At 35.5% G+C, this 25,296-nt stretch overlaps 1 protein-coding gene across 1 annotated transcript in view; it reads right to left on the bottom strand.

The window, feature by feature from the left end:
• Positions 1-25,296, bottom strand: part of syt7a (synaptotagmin VIIa) — a 522,179-nt gene that overhangs the window by 79,660 nt on the left and 417,223 nt on the right. The window contains 2 exon segments of the mRNA XM_039755414.1: positions 9,460-9,687; positions 18,993-19,124. Coding sequence (XP_039611348.1) covers positions 9,460-9,687; positions 18,993-19,124 — 360 coding nt within the window.

Here is a 25,296-nt window from a genome sequence, read left to right as displayed (position 1 = left end):
AAAGACGAACATAGTCATAAGAAATCCTTTATAGGAAGAACAAAGATATACCCACAAAGGTCATAGGTAGAAAGAGCGTGACTCAAATTAAAAAATAAGTTTACACACATCCTGTGGTGCATCTTATCGTAAAAATAAAGTAAAACTTTACTGTGACAAACAATGGTGTACATGAGCAGTGATACTCATAGATGAAGAAAAAGGTGAAGAATAAAGTTGCTTTATAGCACCAGATGATAGTGCACGGAGCACAGAGTGCTTTGTAAGCTAACACTGATTAGTGGAATCATGTTAAATTTGATATACCCTTCTCATCACTTCAAGCAAATCAACTTTATTGTTGTTTTCTAGTGATGCATTAAGTTCAGATACTGTGTATCTGCTTTTAAATTACTATTATTAAACTTAATAGCTGCTACATCAATATACATTTTAGCCAGCCAATTGCATTGCAATAAAGCATTTATTCATTCATTTTTTTAGTTGTATTAGGTAGACTTTTCAATCCTTAACTAAAATTAGCATTTCATAAAATGCAGGAGGACTAGATAGACTCTAAAATGGGAGCACAGGTATAATGTTGATTAGTGCTTATCCAGTTATCAGTATTTGCAGTCGATCCTTCGAAATACTTCTAATAAAACCCTGCTTACTATGGACTCATGCTATTATACTATAAAAAAGGCTGAAACTGTGGTTATGGCTGCTGCCTCACAGGCCCAGCACCAAGAGTTTGAATCCTATCCCAGTGAGTGCGGACTTTATATTTTTCATGAAGTTCTCTGGTTTTCCTCCCACAACTCAAAGACATTCATGTTACATTAGTCGGCAACTCTAAAACTCCCAATGTAGGTAAACATAGTGTGTAGGTCTTATGGACTTGCCACATACCAACGTTTGCTTCATACCTTATACTCTGTGCTACTGGTCGTGGCCTGTGCAGTCCTGAATTGGAAGAAGCAGGTTCAAAAAACAGATGGACAGAGTGACTGTTTGTTTTTTTCAGAATGCATAATCAACAGCTGTATTTACTACTTAATTAAATCAAACTAAAGAACTATTAATTAGATAACACGTGTTTTTTTGCATAACCGTGTTCAAATAAAACAGTAAAATAGAGGAATTTTATATACAGTACATGCACCTTTAAATAAAAAGAGAAAACCCATTCTGATCATTGACTAGCTTTCCCAAGAATCCAATATTTAGCCAAGTAATTTAGTGAGCACCACTCACACTTGCCATTAAAAAAAAACAACTTAATAGTGCAACTAGGCCGAAGTGAACTATAGAAAGTACAGGCAATCTACTGTTTGCCCCTACAGCACTGAAATCAAATTTGCAAAATATGCATCATACTCTCTAGCAAAGTTTGCTTTGTGTAAATGAATTGGGATGAGAAATTGATTCACAGAAGTTAGAACCTTGGGACACTTTCCACTTGCTTTTAAAGAAGATGCCTTTATAAAAACAATGCACATACTGTAAGTTTGTATGAATCTGACCAAAGACTTCTCTGTTTCTTTTTTTCAGGCTGATCCTTGACAACAATCAAAAGACTGAAGTTTTTTTCTGCACTGTCTCTGAGTTGAGCGGTGTAGCACATAACTGAGTTACATTCCACATTTAGTTGTGGAAATCTGAAATGTCCTTACAGGTTTTTTCCAGGGAGTACAAATTTTTGTTCCAAAGAAGTGTGATTAATTTTCAATTACACCCTGACAAAGTGGGAGTAAGTATCCCTTATCTATATCTATATATATATATATATATATATATATATATATATATATATATAAAATCCAACGTCTGTCTGTCTGTCCGCTTTTCACAAGAGAACTGCTTAACAGATTTAGATCTATTTCTTTTATAATTTGCTTCAACATTCATAGTTCGCTTCTGGTACTGATTTATTTGTGTAAATCTGAGAGACACGCAGCGGGCCTAGGGGAGGGGGGCAAGGTCCTCCTCACTCACACACCAGCCTAGGGATGTGTACCTTACCTCCACTTAGCTAGTGAACGACAGAACTACTTAACAGATTTAGATTGGGTTTTTTTCTATTACTTGCTTGAACATATCGGTTGATTATGCGACTTCTCTCATGGCGCTAAGAATCACAGTTTGCTTGCAAGAGTGATATATTCGCACTAATCTGAGACAGAGGCTGTGTGCAGAGGGCAGGGGGAAGCGTGACGTCAGGAGTGGGGAGCCGAGCAGGGCCCTCCTTACTGTCCTGTTTCACTATTATTGGGGCAGAGCTGCAGAGGATGGCTAATTATTAATAAGCATTCTTGTACCTAGTGTTACCATGACAGGATCAAGCACTCAAAGAAGATGAATTTTCTTACAAAATTAACCCCCATCTTAGTGTATTTGTGTTGTTTTAAGTACAACTTAGTGGCCTTTATGTGTGCGCTTTTGTGTAAGGCACATTTCTACTTTAGTAAATATTTACTTGTGAGATGTCATTAATTTAGAGTGTACTTATAAATGAGGTCTAAATCACTTTATATGAAACTCTATTCATCTCTCTCAGTATCAAGTTTTCAAAGTATTTACATTGATCTTCCAAGAATCTGCCACTCAGAAAAGAGATGCTTTCTCCTTCCACTCTCTCTCTCTCTCTCTCCGAGACAGTATCTACTCCTTTCTTTACCCTTCTCTCAGATGGCATTTTTACTCAGATCTAGTAAGAAAGCCCCTTAAACTCTTGATATGTGCACCTTTCATTGAGTTCCTTTTTGCTACTTCTCTTTCATCTAATCAGAGTGCTTCTTTTCCTTCTATATTTAATGTGAGAGGGGCAATCTACTATTCCTTTGATCTGTCAGACAGTGTCTATACCTGAAGTTCTAGTTCTAACCCAAAAAAATAGTAACCATGTTTCCTTTGCTATTTCCTGCTTGTCCTGTTTAATCTCTAAATGACAATGTTGTAAAGAAATTATTAACATGGAAGGCTTACAATAATTGACATTGTATCTCTATAAAGCATTAATGAACCTAGAGCATGAAATCCAGTTGTCCATCAAACATTTATTTGACCTCTTATTTTATTGTAAATTAAGAACTTTCTTAATATCACATATTGCATTTTGACACTATTGGAAGTGGTACCTCAGGGATGTTTGAGGATTTTGAAATTAAAAACATTTGAAACAATGCAGATCAGCTCACAGGGAAATAATTTGGAATTCATGAGGGATTGACAAGCCCTAAATGACTAGGCTGTCCTCAGTGGGCTCTTAAGTATTTTTAGTCAGCTTATGTCTGACCAAATGCATTGCAAGTTATCAAATGTCAAGTTTAATACAATAACAAAAAATCACAACAGCTACAGGAAACTTGCAAATTAGACAAATGAAGAAACTTAAGAGTACTACATCAATTCAAATGCTTAAACCATCTTTTGAGAGTGAGAACTGCTTGGCAAGTATTATTTTAATAGACTGCACTGTAAAGTGGCAAAAGCTGCATGATGGCTAACAAAATTTATTAGTGACTTTTTGAAGGCTTTATACGGTACCTAGCAACATTCTGCAGAAGGATGAATATAATGTAAAAGTATAAAGTCCAAAAGCTTGTTGGCCTTAGGACATAAAGTATAAAGTCCAAAAGCTTGTTGGCCTTAGGACATTTAAAGCTGTGGTTATCAACTTTTTTGGCATTAAAACTCATTTTCATCCTATTTTCCTCAGTAAGGACCCTTACTCTGCAGTACGTTTAATGTAAACTAGAGAACATTTCCCCCTTAATGGAACACATTAACAAATAACAGTAAATATGTATTTAACTATTAAATAAGTGTACATAATGAAATACAGAAATAACCTGTCACTGGACTGTTTAATATTGAATTAAATTTAGTGACCATTTGTCTTATTAATGGAAGATCTGGCCTTAACTGTTTTTCACAAAGAATGCAGAGATGACTCGGTTTTAGTTTGTTAGAATGTGACTTATCTAGAATTTCGATGCACATACCTAGTGCACAAAGAAAGGTGAGCTGTTCTACAATTGTATGAGCTTTCTTATTGTTAGCAATTCAAATCTTGTTATATAAACATGCATAAAAGCCTTTTGCAAAAAAGTCTAATGATTTCCTTCTGTAAGTGGCATGCATTTTTTACAAATGTCTTAATAGTTTGCTATAGGCTTAATGCTTTAATTTGCAAGTACCTCAACACAGATAGCACACAATAGCTTTTGCTCACCACACTTCACAGTAAAAGGAAATCCATACAGCAAAAAATCTGGGTTGTATGATAAACTTTCTTGTTTAGATCAGGTTTACAGGATTCGTCTTTTTAAGCTGACGTATAATTGGAAGAGGCCGGAGTAGATGGTTCTATGCGGCATTTGAGGAAGCTATCCAAGTTCATTGGCTTTCTTTATTGATGTGTACAGTGTATAATAGTTTTTAATCTCTCGTCAATTCTGCAGTATGCAAGAACAAAATTTCTCTTTGGGAATAGAACATAAAGCTGCAATTAGTAGCCCAGTAAAACATGAAAGTGATAGCACATTTATTTATTTATTTATTCTTAATTTAATCAGCTAACTAGAGTTTTCATTGACTCACAGGCTGAGAAACACTTGTTTAAAGCTTTAATAGTGCTTTTGGATCCAAAAGATAAAGTGGAAAAAGTAAACACTGATTTAATTGATTATAATATTAGAACAGTGCGTATACTCTTTAAATTATGGTAATAATTGTTTATTTGTAGTGTCAATAGTTGATTAATCCAAAAATGATCTTCTTTAGTATTTAAAGGAGAAAGTAAGGAATGTAAGGATTGATAAAGAAGATAAAGTGGCTCTAGGACGCACGTCAATGGTAGTATATATGTATGTAGTGACTAGATGGCTGTATGGCTTGTAAATTAATTCCTCTATGAGTACTAGACTATCAGTGAGGCTTTGGAGGAATGGGCAGAAGGTGCCAAGAACTCCCCAAGGACATCAGATGGCAGTATAGGGCTCTCATGTGGCAGAGACAAGGACTCGAAAATCCATTATGGACATCAGGTAATGTTGGCACATCAGGGGCACTTGACACTTTAACTTGGCAATCGATGTCAGGGATACTTGGGGACCACCAAATGGTGATCTGGGGAGATGACCTCTGCACATTTTTAAACAAAGAATGCTCTAGCCTGGTGTTCTGCTAGTAAATATAGGGCTATCCTCAAAACAAAAAGTAAGGATTTCTGACTATACAGTAAGAAGGTGAGCTGGAGTTGGGGTAAATCTCATCTGGAGATTGACATAGAAACATTGTCAGAGACAGGAGGTGTGTTTTGTGAGTACTTTAGGTTACTTGGAGGTTACCAAGTGTGCTTGACACCTTATTCTGTGAGAGAAACCATAAACATTACAAGCAACGGCATACCTGGAAGACATTCTAGCATGAGATGCCACCTGGTTATTTTCTCATGATGGAGATGACTTATGGCTCTGGGTATAAACACAGAAGGTACCTTCATTAATTATTAATTTATTATCTGAACCCACATTTATAAAAATAGGGTCACTGGGGAATGTAGTCCATACCAGAGTCAAGGGCAAGGCAGAAAGAAATCCTAGATAGGGTAAAGCATTTTACATACCCAGAGTAGATTAATTTTATAATAACCAGTTGACCTAAACTGTAGGTATATCAGAGGATCAGGAAACTGGAGTGCTGAAAGGACGAGGATAACAACTTCATGAAGACAGTGCCTATACCAAGATTTAAACACATAACTGTGGAACTATGAGGCAGAAGTGTATACCACTGTGTCGCCTTAAAAGTTTTTTAATGTTTACAATATGTTCATATCAATGTAAAATTTGCTGCTGTCACAGCAATAACTGATTAACATCAGTACAAAATATTCATTTTGTTAATGATGATGTACTAAATGGAGAATATAAAGTCAGAGTCAACATCATAATATAAAGTCCTAATATTTTATAATAAGCATGTTGAACATGTTTGCAAGAAGCTAGAGCCACTGCCAAGACATGAACAAGTTCTGCAAAGAATATCAGTTAAACTGGAATTTATTAAAAATATATCCTTTTTAAATGACAGAAAACAAAGCATCAGATATGTGCTGCTGTGCAGATAATTCAATCAATGAATATAACCAAGCTGTATGTAGCTAGAAAGAGAACCTGAAGGTTTGCTGTATTTCAAGAGAAAGAATTTGACCAGTATGTAACTTGTATGAAGCAGATGGGCATGACAGAATAACAGGATAGCTAAAATAGAAGCATTTCAGGGGAGATTTTAGACCTGAAGGGTCAATGGTGTTTTGCATCAACATTTTTAATTTTAATGAAACTTGGCTTATAAATTACATTTACCTTCCAGAGCTCAGCAATATTTTTTGTTACCTTTTAAAAAAATCTCCTTGAGATAAATGTACAGGGTGGTCCAGATCTAATTATGCAATTTTCATTATGCTATAACTTATTAAGTTTATTACATTGAGAATTCACAACTGAATGGAGGACAAGTGGGACATTACATGGAAAATCAGTGAATTCATTCAATGTAAGTCCATTTTCATTTATTTACAAAATATTTTGAACAGTTCTTTTGTCTTGCATTGTTTTCCTACATTGCATTAAAAGTTGCATAATTAGTTCTGGACCACCCTATACTTTTCTTCACCATGGAACAGATTAAATTGAAAATTTAGAGTGTTTTCTTTTTAGCTGTAACCTTTTTACTTTTCTTCTTTATGGTAAATGGCTCACTTATAGCTTATTGGAAAGATTACCTTTGGAAGGTATGCTCAAATGTATTTTTTGCAAAAGTCTAGTATTATTTTTTCAAAGTTTAAATTCATCTTGCAAACTGTATTTTTTTTTTACTATATTTGGTTATTAAAAAACAAGTCTGGCCTTGGAGTAAGAAGTCAGTTTTTATACTGAAATACATATGCCTTTAGAACACTGCAAAAAACGCATTTGCAAAAATCAGACAAAAAAAATGTAAATGGGAATTGTTTTGCTTTTATTTAGCAAAAACATCCCCCTATGGAGTAAGCAAAATTTACTTTACAAGATTTTTTAAAGTAAGCAAAAATGCAAAATTTTGGGTAAGTCAAAAATTCTTATAATAAGGAAAACAAGATTAAATGTCAGCAAATAAATTACTTTTCACTTGCTTAAATTTTATTTTTTGCAGTGTACTACCTATATTTAAAAAACTGACCTGTTACTTTGTGCACTTCATGAGATAACCATCAAATAAGTGTTAAGATTGGCAAAAAACTGAGCTTTTGAGCCTCAAAAAAGGCATGCGGTGGTTGTGGTGGTCTGGTGTTGTTGGGAGTGGATTTGGGGGTAGTTTTTTCACTTAATAGCAAAGAAGTACCATTTACCTGCTTTATAACAAAAGAAACATTGTGTTGTTATTCATATACGTTTAAAAAATTCACCTGAACAATACTTATCTCACTCTCTTTCAATCCTCTTCATTGGTGGCAACAATCTCAAGGTCAAATGATTTACTTAATCTACAAGCAACTATTTCTATTTCAATTTTGGTAACTTTTTTTGAAAGTAGATAATTAGGTATCTGTTGATAATTTGGCTGATTTTACAAACAAAACACCAAAAACAATTCATGCTCATTAATGTCATCATGTTTATTTTCTACTGTAATTTTCTGAGTCTTACTTAAACACTTGGTGCACAGGAATTAGATTCAAGGTAGGATTCATGTCAGACAAACCAACACTTTTTTCTGTGATCTCCTTTTTTTGTGATAAGAAAGGGGATTGCAATTGATTGTCTACTGTAATTTAAAATTTTTTGTGAAAATCCCAATTGAACTGAAACCTGCACACACCTGTTGAAGCCTTGCTAGTACAGCATGACTGGAAGTGTCAAGTCAACCTAAATGCAATCACCAACAGGTCCAGACATTTCTCATTGTAACAAACCAGCAAAAAATATAACATATTTACACTTTAGACTGTTTGTATGAAATAAGAGAATTAAAAAAGTGAGAGATTTTGAGCTTACTGATGAATGTGAAGAAAAGTGTATATATCTCAAGGGGAATAAAAAAAGTATTTCTGAACACTGGAAGGCATGTATAATTCATATTGCACAATTTAAACAAAGTCAAAAATGGTAATGCTAAGGCCGTTTGTTGAATTAGAAAGGAATGACATGGTATTATTTTTGCTGGAACATAATATGGGTTTAAATAGACACTACAAAAAAAAAGATAATTTTTTTGAATATGTTACTTACCCTTTGTTGTCTGTAGTGACGGCAGATGGAGAGAATGGATAGAACAAAGTTCTGGACAAAACAGGCTTCAGTATGGTCCAATGCTAAACAAACAGTAAACAACATCAAAATGTCCATGAAAAAATCTCCATTTACTTGTGTTGCATAATCCATATGTCAGATATCACAATGATCCAAATTTGTGCATTTTTGCTAAAATAATGAAAAACAAACAACTGTAAAATCCTTCCACTGAAAAGAGAATGATCTTTTGAATTTAAGATCTGACTCTCCACTCATTCATTGGTAAGGAGTCCTGCCTAATGAAAATGAATTCATTGGCTACCTCTCTGCTCAAATCATATCACTATTGCAGAACATGGTCTAAAACAGGAGTACAAGTAGAGATTAAAGGTTAAAGAAAAGCAAATAAAAAAATTGTCAGAATTGTACTTTTGCATATCCGAAGTGGTTCAACAATCAGAAGGTCAATTCAGCAGTGCAGTCAAACTCACAAGCTACCATTGAAAAACTTACAAATACTGCATTTTGGATTAATGGCCAACCAACGAGAGGAGAGACTGTCTTCAAGTCAAAAGTTTGACCCTGTTTGCACTTGCTCTGCTGTCACTCATAAAATGATTTCCTGTAGTGATTTATTTTTAGCACAAACAAATTGGGACATCGTGACATAATTGGATATTTGACATATGGATTATGTAACACCCGTGACTGGAGATTTTATTTTCATGGACGTTTTGATATTGTTTGCTGATTGTTCGGCATAACTCTCCATTGAAGCCTGTTGTGCTAGGAATTTTCTCCATAGAAAATTAGATTTTTTTTTTCTTGGCCACTACTACAAACAACACAGGGTTGAGTATTCTTTTAATAATTAACTCTAAGTATTGTTTTAATTAATGCAAAACCACATGTGTACTTCGTATTTCTTACAACACAACTAAGGGTAGACTCAGTTTAATGTTTAAAGTAAAAATAGTATTAAAATAACAAAAAAAAGGACAAAAATGGTATACATATTTGTGTGTAATAGACCCCTATAACATTTGAAATATGGTCATTTAAAAATCTCCTAGTGTTTTTTGTTTTTAATATTAGAAGATTGACCAAAAACAAATCTTTGAAAAAACAGTCATGGTTATCCCTTCCTCCCACCAACACAACCACCACCAATCCACTGGTCACTTTTTCCAACACTCACTTGGCCGGCCGTAGCTTGCCCGACTGCATGTGGCTCTGTACAGTTTGCCAGCGCCCAGCCTTCCCAGCCCTGCCATTGAGCACCTCGCTGCGGCTGCTGACTCCAGAACTGCTGCTTTTCACACTGTTGCTACGCATGGGCTGTCCTAGAGAGCGGCCTCCTTCCTTATCACCCCCAGGAGGACCCACTCCAGACGCCGCAGCTTTGTGACCCCCTGGGACTGAGCCACTAGGGGAACAGGGTGGGAAAAGGAAGAGAGAGTAGGGAGTGAAAGAGAGAGTGGGAGAAAGATAGAGAGAAAGAGAGAGAGAGATAGAGAACGAAAAAACAGACAGGACAGCAGACAGGAAGACAAAATAAAAAAGGTCATTACCAGAGCAGGTGTTAACAGTTCACAGCAATCGAAAATTACAACAATGGGGATCACACTGAGAACTGGTAGGAGAACCACCACCAAAATATTAGGAGCCACATTCAAGGAAAAGAAGAAGCTTAAATGTTAGTGAGATATACCACACAGTGCAACAAAAAGGAACACGCTTACACCACACCCAAATAAAACGAGCAACCCTCTGCACGGGGGGTGTGTGTGCATGCGCATGCCAGAGTTACAGGAGCAGGATATGCAGTCAGGAAAGTGTTAGTGTTGCACTCTTTTAGTCTCGGAAAATTATGCCGGGAGAAACAGAGAACTTGTTTTCGTTGCTTGGAAGGGTTGACGTTTGCGGGAAGATGCGGAATAGCGAGAGGGTTGGGAAAGCAATAGTAGTGTAACCGAGGGTTGTCCGTCTCCATGGTTCAGCACCCCATGGGCTGGAGGTGAAGGGTTGGAGATTAGGAAGAGAAAGATAGGGAGGGTGGGGTGGGGATATAGTGGATGTCACAGATTAACTGACTGGCAGGGCTGTAAGGAAGGTTGAACCTAAACAAGCTTTCATTTCTGTAGCAATCAGTGATAAATATTTGAATCTATAAGAGAAATGTTTATAAATTCTAAATAGACTGGAGGATAAGCAAGCAAATTCCATCATAAAAACAAAGGGAATCAAAAACCTTGAGCTTATAATCGCTGATCATAGTTTAACTGAAATGCAATGTACAATAAGTGTGCCTGTTTGTTTTTTATTATTATTCTACCATATCAGCATAATTTACTTATGTAACTGAGCTAAACATAATCTTGAAGTAACAAATTTATTAAGCCTCACTTACGTTTATGGTTATGTTTTGTGATCGCTAACAGTCTATAAACATTACAATGACCAATCCATCCACTTATTTTCTGAATTACCATAACACATTGTTATAGAGCACAGTAGTATCAGGCAACCCCATAAAAAATATCATTTTAAGATATTCATGCCCACTCCACCCAGGCTAATTTAGAGACTTTAATCAGCCTCAGTGGAACATTGTTAGAACGGGTGATCAAACTGAGATGCTTGGATGAAATCTACAGATACTGGGACAACTCCAAACAAACAGTGACAGAGCTGGAATTAAAACCTAGATCCCTGTTGCAATCTGTCAGCAAAGGTATATTAATGATGCTATTGAGAAATATAAGCAACCATTGAAGTGAATAAACATCTGGAGGATATTGTTGACAATATAATGTGTTTTATGACATATTACAGTATAACATACTCTGTATGAGATTAATAAGTGATAGCAAACACACTGAAAGCATACTTTTGAATTTAATTAGTATTTGATTATACATATTATGTTAACCCTCCTATGGAAAATACTTGGATAATACATGAATGAGCAGTTACATCATCAAACACAAGTCATTTTCTAAAAAGTAAAAGCAGGCATGGTGAAATAGTAGGGAGGTAGTGTGGCATAAGAATTAAGGCTTTGGACCTCAGCCTGTGGGTGCAAATCCTTCCTACTGACACTCTGTGGCCATGATCAAGTCACCTTACCTCCCTGTACTTAAAATTGCAAAAACAAAAGAAATGTAACCTCTCACATCTCAAATGTTGTAATCACCTTGGATAAAGGCTTCAGTTAAATAAATAAATGTAAAGTCACATCTTGGGGTGATTGAAGCCAATAATGTTTGCTCTGAGCCAAATTCAATCCATCCCTTTATCTTTCACTCAATTACCAAAACATTTAATTAATCTAAAAGGCATTGTAGCATGAGTCTATCACCATAGGGTTAAAGTGCAAGGCAGGAATTAACCCTGGGCAGGCCATCCTCAGTATTCCTATAGTCAATCACACCAGGCTAGTTTAGAATCTGTAATTTACTTAACCTGGTTGCCTTTTGGGTATAAAAGGTAAACCGGAGTACACAGAGAAAAACCCACACAGACACAGGAAGCACGTGCAAAACCCAATGACTTTTCCAATGTGCTACACCTGAATCCTGCCATGTGATTTACAAAGTGGTTTCAGAATATGTTTGTCAACTTTACTTTATATGATCACTGACAATATACTTTTCCAAAGAACTTTACTTTATATGATCACTGACAATATACTTTTCCAAAGAACTTTACTTTATATGATCACTGACAATATATTTTTTCAAAATATGCAAATGAAAATATGCTGTGACTGGCTTACTCATGAGGAGGTGGTTATAAGGCAGGGAAAAGTTGGAACAGGAGAGTGACAAGGCTCAGCAAGGTTCTTAGAAAGGGAGTGAGAAAAAGAGAGAGATCACATTCAGGCAGAAGCAATGCATGACATTATGCTAAAGCTAAAGAAAGAGGTCTGTGAAAAAGAGGCAGAGAGAAGTGTAATTTAAGAAAAACATGCAATGTTTGGCTAAGAAGGCACAGGGCAACTCAGCAGGAACCAAGGATGCTTGACCCTTCCCAGAACAAGAGAATGAAACAATTGAAATATGGAAAAAAGGCAGAACATCTTTCACCTGATAGACCACCTGGGAATATATAGTCCAGATATGGAACGATGTTACCCTTTTGATGTTGGAGTCTGAGGGGTTTGCTTGGAGGTTAGTAGTTACCCTGCAATCAATTAGATGGCAGTATCCAGAAGCTGCTGACGTAACTAGTTCTTTAGGAGCTATAAAAAACTCAAGATAGTATTGGTCTCAGAGCTATCATAAAGTATTTTGGTTTGATGGCAACCAAGACTTAAAAACATTCCACACATTTCAGAAGATATTCCAGACTTGGCCAGAGGGTGTGTTTATCTCAAGTCTCAAGACTGAATCTCTTGTACAGGCTACAGCTAATGAGTAATAGCGTACCAAACTAAAATGTTCATGATGTGGTGTTCAATGTGCCATAACGAAATTTGAAAAAAACAGAAAAAGAAAATTAATTAGAAGATCAAAATCATCTGCATGCCTCTAATGTACAATACCTAAAAGTTACGTCTTCAAAGGACAGAAGGAAATCCATTGAAGTACTTGCTCAGCATCTGGCAGAGTCATACAGCAATAAAGTAAATACTATAAACATACAAAGTAAATGTCTTGTAGGGCATGTTGTAGTGATGAAACCACTCTTGTTGAAAGTCAACAATCAGAAGACATTTCAGCCTGCAAAAGACCACAATGCATGGTGTGGCAGAAACTAGGGCTAGACAATATTAATGCCATAAAATAATATTCAGACATGAAAATCATGATTTTTTTCTTTTCTTACTTTTACCAAATGATACAGTTAAGCACTCTGGCAAACACCTTAAAATAATCAGCTGATCATGTGTGCACAGTTAAAAAACATATTGTAACGATCTGGCCGAAAATCTCCATGAAGCAAGGTATGTCCTTCCTAACAAGTGGCATGGAAATAGGGGTGCTCAGAGTGCTGTGGAGAGGGGTCATGTAGAGCTGAGCTGCATCAGCCCACTCTCAAAGCAAAGCAGCAAACAAGATGGCGAGGGGTGGGAATTGGAGATGAAAATGGGTGCTAAGGTGACCAGCCATGCTTTTCAATTTGAATGGTGACACCGTCACAAACTAGGCTGTATGCAGGACAGTGAACGAAGCCTTTGGAACAGCGACATGTAGACTGCTATGACTTTGAAACAGGAGACTGAAAGCATAAGTCACATAAATAAAAGGAAATAGTAAGGATCTAAGTGAAAGGCTGTAACAATAGGAGGTTTGCAAATACTGTAATTGCTAATTGGGTTATTGTTTCTTTGAGTGTTTTTGTTGTTAGAAATATACCTGTTTGATTTCTGCACAGCAAACTGTCAGTGTGGTTTTGTTCCTCGCATCTGGGAATGGACATCAAATAAATGTATAATTAAACTCAAATACATATTTCAAAGACAAGATATTAAAAGTGACCATATGTACTACAGAGTATGTTATTTTCTATCATAAAGCACATTATACTATTTTTATCATGTTAATAAATAGTAGTAATATATTCCTAGAGGCTTACTGTTTTTAGCAATTTAATTGTCAATATTATATTTAATGCAATGTTTATAGACATAATTGAAAAAAGTGTTACTACTCCACATTACACTACTTTACATTTAAAAAACACACATCATATACAATATCTTCACAACCAGACATATGTTTCAAACAAAATATTTGTTCATTGTAAAGTGCACATTTTTGTAAAAGGAAATCTTTGCCACCTAATGATATAAGATTCGCTTTGCTAATTTATCATGTTGTGAATACTGCGACAAAGCATTCCTGCCAAACCTAAATTGAACACTTTGGTTAGAATGCCATTGTCTGACAACCAGATGAATGCTTTTTAGGACTGGGATACCCCAAATATATTTGTATCCATTAATTTAATTTATATAGCAGACGATACCAGTGGATTCATTTGGTGCTACACTTAATATCAAATTCTTTAATAAATTAGAACACATAGCTTTTGATGAAATATAGGATGTTTTGAAAAGACTAGCATTATTTTTAACATTTGATTCAAATTCTATAAATTTATTTAGAGATTAAAGTAGAGTGACATTGAGATCACCGGGATGCAAATTGTCACCTTCCTTGCTAAAGATGTTATAATGAAGATAGCATGAAAATTTCTGCTCATTGAAGAATAAACCTTGTAATAATAATATATAATGCCACCTATGTGTGCCTGGGAAAAACACCTTCAGGGCTTGATAGAAGTAATCAATGCATTTTGAACCAAGGTGAGGAGCTGTCACTATCGTTTCTCTTATGTCTGCAGTTCTGAGAAGACATCATGTGAGGTCATTAGGCCCTGCCCCATCTAGTTGGCTTGTCATAAAAAGGGACATGCCAGGAAAGAGTTGTCTCAGTTTAGACCTCTGCCTGGTAGTGCACGGACTTTCTGATTGATCTAAACTTTTTGTGTTGAAGGATGAATTCTGTTGTGCCCTTGATCTTTTTTTGCCTCCTATTAAATAAGGTTGCCTGGATGGTACTCCATCTGTTACTTGTGGACTTCTTGCATCCTTCAGGTGATTACAATAATTAAAACAATAATTAAACAATAAAATCATTATAAACAAAATATATTCAATACTTGCAATGCAAAATATGTATATTTTATATAAAATATAAAATTATATATATAAAATTATAAAATCTGGAATAGCCTGCCAATAGGAATTCGCCAGGCAAATACAGTAGAGCACTTTAAAACACTGCTGAAAACACATTACTTTAACATGGCCTTTTTATAACTTCACTTTAACTTAATCCTGATACTCTGTATGTTCAATTCTTCATAATAACTATTCACAGTGGCTCCAAAATCTGTACTGACCCCTACTCTCTCTTCTGTTTCTTTTTCCGGTTTCTTTGTGGTGGCGGCCTGCGCCACCACCAACCACCTACTCAAAGCATCATGATGCACCAACATTGATGGACTGAAAGCCAGAAGTCTACGTGACCATCATCATCAGGTCCTTCCATGAAAACCCTAAATACAAAGAGGACTGTTTGATTTATGTTAGGTAGATTGCCCAGAGGGGACTGGGCGGTCTCGTGGTCTGGAACCCCTACAGATTTTATTTTTTTCTCCAGCCTTTGGAGTTTTTTTTTGTTTTTTCTGTCCACCCTGGCCATCGGACCTTACTCTTATTCTATGTTAATTAATGTTGACTTATGTTTATTTTTTATTGTGTCTTCTATTTTTCTATTCATTTTGTAAAGCACTTTGAGCTACATTTTTTTGTATGAATATGTGCTATATAAATAAATGTTGATTGATTGATATATTTGTAGTTCATGTTTTAAATGATGTCTTGTTTTGATATTTTTATTTCCTTGTAATTTTTAACCATACAATAAATCTACCTCTTCTTGTTTTGTTAATACACATTCATCATTCCGCTAATAAATTGTTTTCTGACATATGGCCTCTACACAGTATTTCAGAAGTGCAATTTTCTCTTTGGTAAATATCAATGCTTTTGTTAGCTCTTCAGCAGCAGTTCTGATCCTGGTTCTATATTCAATTTCCATTAAAAGAAGCAACAATAAGTGACCAGTTATGTAATACGCGATAATGTCATGTAGTATAATTCACTCAGCCACCCTTACATTAAACCCACTCAAATACTCTTTACCATGATTTGAATGAAATTGTGATACAAATCTAGTAATCAGTTACTCGGGTCTATTAGATGTTTGTGCAGTTCATTACATGAATGGACAGACATTGCACCTTAAGTACCTTGAAATGCAGGGACACTGACATCTTTGCTGAGTTGTTCACACACAAGAGTGTCTTCCATTTATTACTGTGGTTCAACAACAAAATAGGCTGCCTTGTTTCTAGACGTATCCGGTTCTCAAGAAGAATTAATGGTAAAAAAATAAAACCAGCAAACTAGAACTTTGGCAGCATGGCAGGTAACAAGTGGTATGCATTTGCGCATACCATAGTACATAATTTATCTGACAATGTCCGAGATTTGGTGTAACAGACCTACTCATATTTTGCTTTTGCAGAAAAAGGAACAACACTGTGGGATTTAAGGGAATAAGAACAATGTGAAACTGTTTTTTAGTTAAACAAACTTAGTGTTCTTTGATACACACTTACAGAACAAATAGCCAAGACTTATCTCTAGCCTTTCCCTTTCCTTCCTTACGTTTTACTAAACTTAAACCCATGCTTTGCCAATCTGACAGCTCTTGAAGCCATTTGGCCTTGACTGCAGTTAATTTAGTCCAGTCATGTTCAAGTCATCATCCTGCATTTGGTCTTTACCTTGACATGTGTATCCAGCATAAACCACATGTGCCATTCAGTGACAGTGAGGACAAGTTCCCCTATAGATAAGTGTGGGAAACTGGCATTTTTTTAAAAGATAATTCAGTTTAGTGACTATGATGATATCCATCAAACATGAAAACATGGTTAGAAGAATAAAACATCAGAAGTTGATGGCATAAAAAACAAGGAAATAAAGTTAATGAAAAAAAAAAACAGAAAAAAATAGAGAAAGAGGTGTCTGGCTAAATACAGGAACACAAAAATACTCAAAAGCAAAAAAAAGAATAAAAAATAAAATAAGAATAATACACTTAAAAATATTCAACAAACTAAATTAAAGAGCACAGTAAATAAGTCAATTATAAGTCTGTTTGAATGATATGACCAATTAAAAAAATATCTTGAAAATGAGTGGGGTAATAGGAAGTGTGATCAACAGGCATTAAAAATGTAGGATGGACAAAAGAATATTTTGTTACTTGTTCATTAAAAAAAAAAACTTTTGCTTTTTGTCTAGTTGTTCCATATGGTACTATATGTCTTGTAAGAATTTTGTTTTGACCATGTTCACTTCTCCAAATGTACAGCTATAGGTCCATATCATCTACCTCTCTTTTTTACAAAACTTAATTTACCCTTTAACAATATGGTTATCATTCTTTGTTCCTTCATATTTAATGAATTATTTTACACTCACTTAATTTTGGAGGCAGACCTGACATGTAATGGGGATAGCCTGAAGAACAAGAAGACCTGACTTTGAACAGATTTTGCTCAAACCAATCTGACATGAATTGACTGGTGTGATACTTCTGACAAGCAGGTGCAGAGGTGTGAGTGAGAATATGTTTCCTGACACTGGCAGTATAACAGGTAAATGCTACAGCAAAGTGATGTATGTTTGGATGACTTTGTTTTAATAATGGAAAGTTTTTAAAGGGACAACTGTAGGGTTTGGTGTTAGCTTGCCATCAAATTGTTTCAATCAGATATTAAATTGAGCGTAGCAGCTGACCTGGTTCATTGTTTTAGACTGTTTCACTTATGTTAGGTAGAATGCCCAGAGGGGACTAGACGGTCTCATGGTCCGGCATCCCTGGAGATTTTATTTTTTTTTCTCCAGCCGTCTGGAGTTTTTTTTTTTCTGTCCACCCTGGCCTCGGACCTTACTCTTATTCTACGTTAATTAATGTTGACTTGTTTTATTTTCTAACTGTGTCTTTTATTTTTCTATTCTTCATTATGTAAAGCACTTTGAGCTACATTTTTTGTATGAAAATGTGCTATATAAATAAATGTTGTTGTTGTAGATGTGTGTTACAGTGTAGTTGTATATGTGATGCTTCTAAACTGAACTACATGGTGCTCAGTAGCTAAATTTCCTTGTTTGCATCAGCATGGACTCGAGTTAGATTGATCACAGCTTGGATATATTTTTAAGGTTTGCATGGATTGATTAGTGGAAGTGATTGCGTCAACTGTAAACCCCATCATCTTCATCAGCTGTAGCTCTGTACAAGTGTTAGCCATTATGCTTCTCCACTTCTGCATTTTCTCTGCCTTCCCTGACTTTATGTCTCAATAATTATTCATATCATGTCATATAATTTAGCAATGTTGTCAAAACATATTCTTGTAGGTCTTCCTCTTTTCACTTCTCGAGTAATTCAACTTTTTAAAAACTTAGTATTCTATCTTGTGACATTTTTCTTTCTAGCTACTGTATACCTTTAAAGATATATATTACTTTTTACTACCAGATGATCCATGAGTATTAATCTATGGCTCCAGACTGTTATATGTCAAAGGATTGAAAACAGAAATAAATAATAATTATTATTAAATTGATACAGTCATCCTTAGCAATGTAAATGCCAGCCTCTCCTTGTGTGCAGTTTAATAACAGGTGCACTAAACAAGCATTAATCAGTCTTATTAATAAATACAGCTTAGTGTCATTTAGCTTCTGAAACCAGGGAGATTTTAACCAGATGAAAGTTCTTCAAGAGCCTCTCTGTTATATCAGAAATAAGATACTATTTTCATGAATTCTACAAATTCACAGCTTTCAGGAATCTAAGTGACATATCTACCACTAACATCTTCTATAGTGGTGTTCATGCAAATTTGGATCACATATTGAGACAGTCTCTCATCTGCCTAGTTTCTTGTAACAGTTAAAAATTATTTGACTTCCCTTTGTTTATTCTGGTGGAATTATTTGTTCTCCTTTACCTACAGTAAGTGCTCAGAGCAGGAATTGCACACATAATGTACCAGTGTACAAGAACAAACCTGCTTTCCTTCGTTACAGCCCTACTGCCACACTACGACTCTTACCAGCTGGACAACAAGACTCACTTGAGGGTCAGGCGTGGGTCGCCGTATGGAGCATAGGGTGAAATATTTAGAACGAACTCCTTGGGAGGATAGGAACTCCATTTCTGGTGCACTGTGCTTTCATTGTTATTCCAAAAGTCTCTGTCTAGATCACTACAGCAGCAGAGAGAAAAACACATCAAAGCAAGAGACCAACAAAGTGACAACTGTACTAGTGTGGGGGCATTGTTGGCCAAGTGACTCTATGTGACTGCAGTAAGACATGCCTAAGGCTACCTGACAATATGATCAGGCAAAGTATGGAAAGAGAAAAAAAGGATATCAAGTTAAAGAACAATAATGAACTTAAAAGAAACTGTGTTTTCAGAAATTGCAGCAGCCACCTGAGGTACAACATAGGAAGGAGCTCCACTCCTATCCTTTCATTCCTTTATTAGGTTTAAGGTTGCCTGTAATGATGAAGAGGGAATTATTTATCAAAGTGTTAGGGGAATGGGGGATGCTAGTTGAGGAAAAAAAGAAGCACCATTAAGAAAAAAAGACTTCAGCTTGCATCTGGATGAGAGTTACAGCTCCTGCAAAGAAGGAATGAAGTGAAACAGAAAATAGAACAAAGCATGTTGTTGAAAGCACTGTGGGAGACTGACTTTTAAGTAGTGAAAATCAATTATTTTGTCAATTAATATCAAATGAGGGCTTTGCTAAGCCCAAAGATCAAAATAAACACTCTATGGAATCCATGTATTCATACTGCTGAAGTAGAAAAAAAAAGCAATACAAAGTATGACCATCAACCAGGGCATTTAACCTTATGACTCAAAACAGCAAATATGACAGTTGTAATTGAAATATAGCATAAACTGAAGACTCAGGAAATTAGAGTGGTCACCCATTTTGCCTGGAATTTACAAGTACAGAAGGAAGGCCAGGACATGTGTAGCAAAAAGGCCGATGTACATATCAGTAAAGACTTCATAGGTCAGCATTTGCCTGTGAAAAGTAGAGAAGAGAATGCTAGCAGATCAAGGAGTCAGCAATGCATACCCTGTTTCTAGTAAGAAGACTCTCAAGAGCACTGTTCTCAGTTGTGCAGAAATGTTTCACCTTTTATGAGTAGTCTTTTGACAACAGTGCTTTATGGTGCATTTTAAGAAACAATCACTTCTTTTAAATTAGTAATTTCTATACAGGATGTTTCACACTCATCAAGAAATCTAGTTTGTGCTATTATTTAACCTATGCCTCTGGAGAGGACATCAAGAAGGCAAGCTGATCTTTATAAGTGAAAACAGCAAATCAAGTACTGTAGAAGTCCCTCTTTTAGCAGTAAACACAGATCCTCTAGTTGTATTTTCTTAGTCTGCTGTTCACTTCAAATGGAACCAGATATAGTTTGGTTTACTTGAATGGAATACCATTACCTAATATCTATTTAAGAATATGCATTTTTTTGCTATGCAGTCTCTAAAAAGTAGCAATTAGAACAATTTAGGTCCAACAGGTAACTTTTGTCAAGGTCAGAGGTCTTTTATGAGGAGTGCCCATAGTTTACCAAGAAGGAAATTTTGGTATAGTGTTTTTAGAAGTCATGAAAATAAACAGCTATTCCACTACACTACCTAAACAAATAATTAACAATAATGTCTGGTAAGAGGTTACCTGATATATATAAGGCAAATGTTCTCCCATCCACCTGTTATCTAAACCCATTTTTTCCAACACAGGACAAAGGAAAGCCACTAACTGAAGCCCATGGAATAAACCATCGCCACTTATACCTCTAATGACAGCTATTACTAATCGTGATGGAGTGGTAAACAGATTAAGTGTTTTAGAAAACAGCTTCAATGAAAAATAGCGTACAAATATTCAACAAGGTATCTCTGTTTGTTGTTGCCCCCCACAAACCATTAAGCCATACAAAGTTATTTTACCACTGCTACCAGTACCGTTTAATTTTAATAGTGATTACAGGTAAGAAAGGGAGGCCCTATGCTGGACCAAATTAATCCAATCCTTTGAGGCTGACTAGAGTCACAGCAAATGTGAACATGCATAGACTTATTAACAAGTAATGTCTAAACACACTAAGAATGCAAGAATTCCATATTCAAGAAGACAGTCCTTGTAAATAATCTGTTCTATTACAGACACCCTAAATTTCAGTTTAGACAGGAGAAATATCTCCTTATCTAAGTATGTGGATATACTGCAATGATACGTCTTTAGCATACAGAAACTGTGAGTACAAGCCAATAAGGCCTCATTGCACAGATAAAGTGCCCTCTGTCCTGTTCTTCCATGACATTCAGTTGTTAGTGTTAAAAGTGTTTCACTCAGCAATTTCAAGATGCCTGCCAAGCAGGGCAATAATTGGCATGAGTGTAGATTAGCAGCTTTTTAACATTTGGATGGATGAAAAAGTTCAAATAACAGATCAATGGCTGTGTATGCACTGATGCACTGTAAGAGGAGTGAGTGACTTCACTTAATGGAAAACAATCTTCTTGCCAGTCATGTGAAGCAGAAAATTTAAATGCTAAAAGCATAGTTTCAAACGTTTTCGCTTCTAGAAGAGTCATGTTATGAGAATAACACAGCATTCGTCCAGAGATGAATCTAGGATGTGCTTGCCTTCATATTTCTCACAGTCTGCCCTGGATAGGACAGTGGAAGTCACTCTCTCTCTCTCTTTTTAAACTGATGCTCTATTAAAAGGTATATACACAATTAAAATTAGCTTTGAGGATAAAAAATATTCTGCCACCAAATAATTTAGGTGTACTGTCATTAACAGGTGAAATAGTACTATTTTCATATTAACCTAATAATCTTGCTTTTTCTACAAACTATTCCTTAACTGCATCCAAAGAGATCCTAAAAATCAAAACGATGCGTTAAGAATTCACTGCACTAACATATGAGTATAATTCCACCTACACTTGATATCTTCTTTATTAGCTCCACCTAAACATATGCACTCTTAAAAGTATTTTAATTTCATTTTCAATTTTTTTCTTTATTAAAGAATGCAGTCTACAATTGGTTGTCTTACTAAGTTATTATGTTGACAAAGATTAAAACACATAAAACTCCAGCCTCATCGAGCCAAATGTTTTGGGCGTGCGCCAAATTAACATCATTCTGGACCAAAATCTTTAAATGCCTTGGCGTCACAATCCCTCCTAACCCATTAACAGCTGTGTTTGGTGTACTTCCAGATGGGCTTAATGTTGAGAAGAATAAACAAACTGTCATTGCCTTTACTACACTATTGGCACATAGACTTCTCTTTGCTCAACTGAGAGAATCCTAACTCTCCTCTTTTAAGTCAGTGGGTAACTGATGTTTTATACTATTTGAAATTGGTATAAATCAAATTCTCACTTAGAAGAACTGTGCAGAACTTTTTCAAAACCTGGCAGGATCTAATTAATAACATTTTAGAATAAGCTCTTAAAGCAGTGAAGAAGCAGATTCTCTCACCATTTCTTTTTCTTCTCCATTTATCTTTATCCGCTTACAAAATTCATCGATGTACTTATTTTTACTAGCTTTAAGTTTTACTCTGCTGGCCATGCTCTCTTTCTCACGGGTGGTTTGATTTGTTTTTAATCTTATTTAGTAAAAATTCATCTATCTGTATGGAAAGTTGTGCGATTACAATAAAATCAATAAAAAAAAACCCAAAAAGCGAATAAGTTAATATAACAACTGTAATTAACACATGAAACCTACAATTGGTTGTCTTATTAGGTTCTCATGTTGACAAAGTGTAAAACACATAAAACTAAAAAGTTAATACAACAACTGTAATTAACACATGAACAGTAAATTACAAACAGTGGCCATGTGCCCGTGGATGAGAGGACAGTGAATACTGTAGAGTGAAATGCGAAACTCTAGTTGCTGTAGAGTTTGCTGTGCCATCCCACAATGACCTAGCCAGGAATACAGAGAAAACCTGTGGAGATAATGTGGAGCTCTGGATGACTCAAAGCAACTTTTTACCTATTTTTTTTTGGGTGGGCTGGGGAAAGAAATGAATATCCAAGCAAAACTTTCACACCTAATAAGGGCAGAAACGGGAGTGCTGCCTCTTACAGTCACCTGAACCTTGGCCACTATAAAATAGGGACATGTCTAGAGGGGGACAGTTTATTTCCTGTCACCAAGTAAAAATGAACTCTGCCACAACAGGTGAGGGTAGTACAGCCTTCCCTGGAAACTAGGGTAGAAACTAAACTTGTTTATTGCTGAAGAGAAACGAATTGGTATACTTAAAAAAAAAAAAGAGAAAGGCTAGGAGTTATTGTTTAAAAGGAGGTCACCTTTGTTAAAAGGATTCAACTCCAGAGGGTCAAAGCTTCTTTTCCTGGTGTTAATAAAAGTATCCCACAACCTAGGCATTGAGTCTTTACTAAAACTATGTTTTATCTTGGCTTAGTGAATGCTCCCATATCCAGTCACACTGCCTAACAACCACATGACCATTCTGATGTATATTGCAATGACAAACCATCTAGTAAAATGCTGAAAACAAAGGCGCTGTCCAGTGAAAACTAACATCGTAAAACAAGCCTAACACAGGTCTATTTTGATGCACTGTTGTCTTTTGCTGTCAAAGAGTGTCATAACTTTTAAATGGATTACTTCAACAACACCTATACATTCATTTACGTTTTATACTATCCTGATTTGCAGCCCCTTGTCTTCCTGACTCAATTGCTCATCCAAACCCAAGTGTCACAAAGGAAAAGGTTTGTCCCATTTAACCACCAAACAGCAAGACTGTTCCTTCATTTTGTGTCAGTACATTGTGCTTTTTAGTCAAAGTAATTTTGAAATTGCTCCACAAGGGTGCCCTGCCTCTTACTATCTCGTTTCTGACATCCTTAGGTGGTGATGTGTCTATCTGTACTTAATTTTAAGTAGCTCATTTTAGAGATTGGTGACCCATGTGCCCTAAGAGGGGAAAATTCTTTCATATTATCTATGAGTGGCATTATCAGTGAAATGTACAGTCTACATGTTTTCAAATGCAGGATTTAGTCCAAGGAAAGGAAGGAAAGCTAATCTACCTCAGTCTACTGCCGATTGCTTCAAACTAATGACATCTGTGTCTGTAGGGAAGTTAACTTAGAGAATTTTGAAAGTATCTTGGTTTATGTTTCCCTCAAATTAGTCCACCAGATAAGTTTCCAAGAATGATTTTTCCTTTTTATTTCAGAGCAAAGTCTTGTCCTTGGGTTACAAATACCCACTGTATCTTTCATCAAAGTGTAGTCTTTATTAGAATACTAGAAGAAATATGGTGAGAACCGGCCATTCAGCCCTAGCTAGTCCATCCTGTTCAATTAGATTGCCCAACAAGCTGATATTTGAAGGTCCCTAAAGTCTTACTTTTCATGACAATAGTTAGTCATTCTATGGTTCTTTGTGTGAAGAATTTTTTTTTTAATTTCTGCGAAATAAATAATATCATATTCACTGCTCAGATTGTATCCTTTGTTTCTTGCTATGTGCTGCTCAATATTCTTCTTAATAATTGCTTCCATTGATTTACCTGTGATGCATGTTACAGCTTAATGGTGTAAAGCTACTGGGATCAGCCCTATTACCCTCTTTATACAATCGGATAATATTCACTAGCCTCAAGTCTTCAGGAATTTCCCATTATTTCTAAACATATGTTCCAAGGGTTTATATAAGCATTCACAAACTTCATTAAGCAATCGAGTAGAAATGTTATCAGCTCCTGGTGAACTGCAAGATTTCAGCCTATTTGATCCAAACAATACCTCTTCCTGAACAATTTCTGAATACCTAAGTACCTCCAAAGTCTCTGTTACCACTGGGAAGCACATTTAAGACATTTGCTATGTCACTGCCTATGGCAAGCCGAATTAACATTTAGAAATATCTCAAAATGGATTTTAAGATATCTGGAAATGCATTTTAGATATCTCAAATTGAATTACAGATATCTAAAAATGCATCTATTTTAAGATATTTAAAAAGCATTTTATGATATCTTAAATAGATTTCAAGATATCTTGAAATGATATGCTGTACATTTTGAAATATCTGAAATGCATTTTAAGATATCTTAAATGCAATTCGAGATATCTTGAAATAGGTTCCTGTGCATTTTGAGATATCGCAAATACATTTCGAGAAATCTCGAAATCACTTCCTGTAACATTTCCTATTCTTTCAATGGGACTTCCTGTCTATTTCGAGATATCTCAAAATAAATTTGAGATATCTTGAAATACACAGGAAGTTATTTTAAGATATCTGAAAATGTATTTGTGATATCTTA

The sequence above is a fragment of the Polypterus senegalus genome, chromosome 1 (assembly GCF_016835505.1).
Source record: "Polypterus senegalus isolate Bchr_013 chromosome 1, ASM1683550v1, whole genome shotgun sequence".
Classification (NCBI taxonomy): domain Eukaryota; kingdom Metazoa; phylum Chordata; class Cladistia; order Polypteriformes; family Polypteridae; genus Polypterus; species Polypterus senegalus.
Note: the sequence above shows the minus strand (reverse complement) of the source record. Positions and strands in the feature narration are given on the sequence as shown.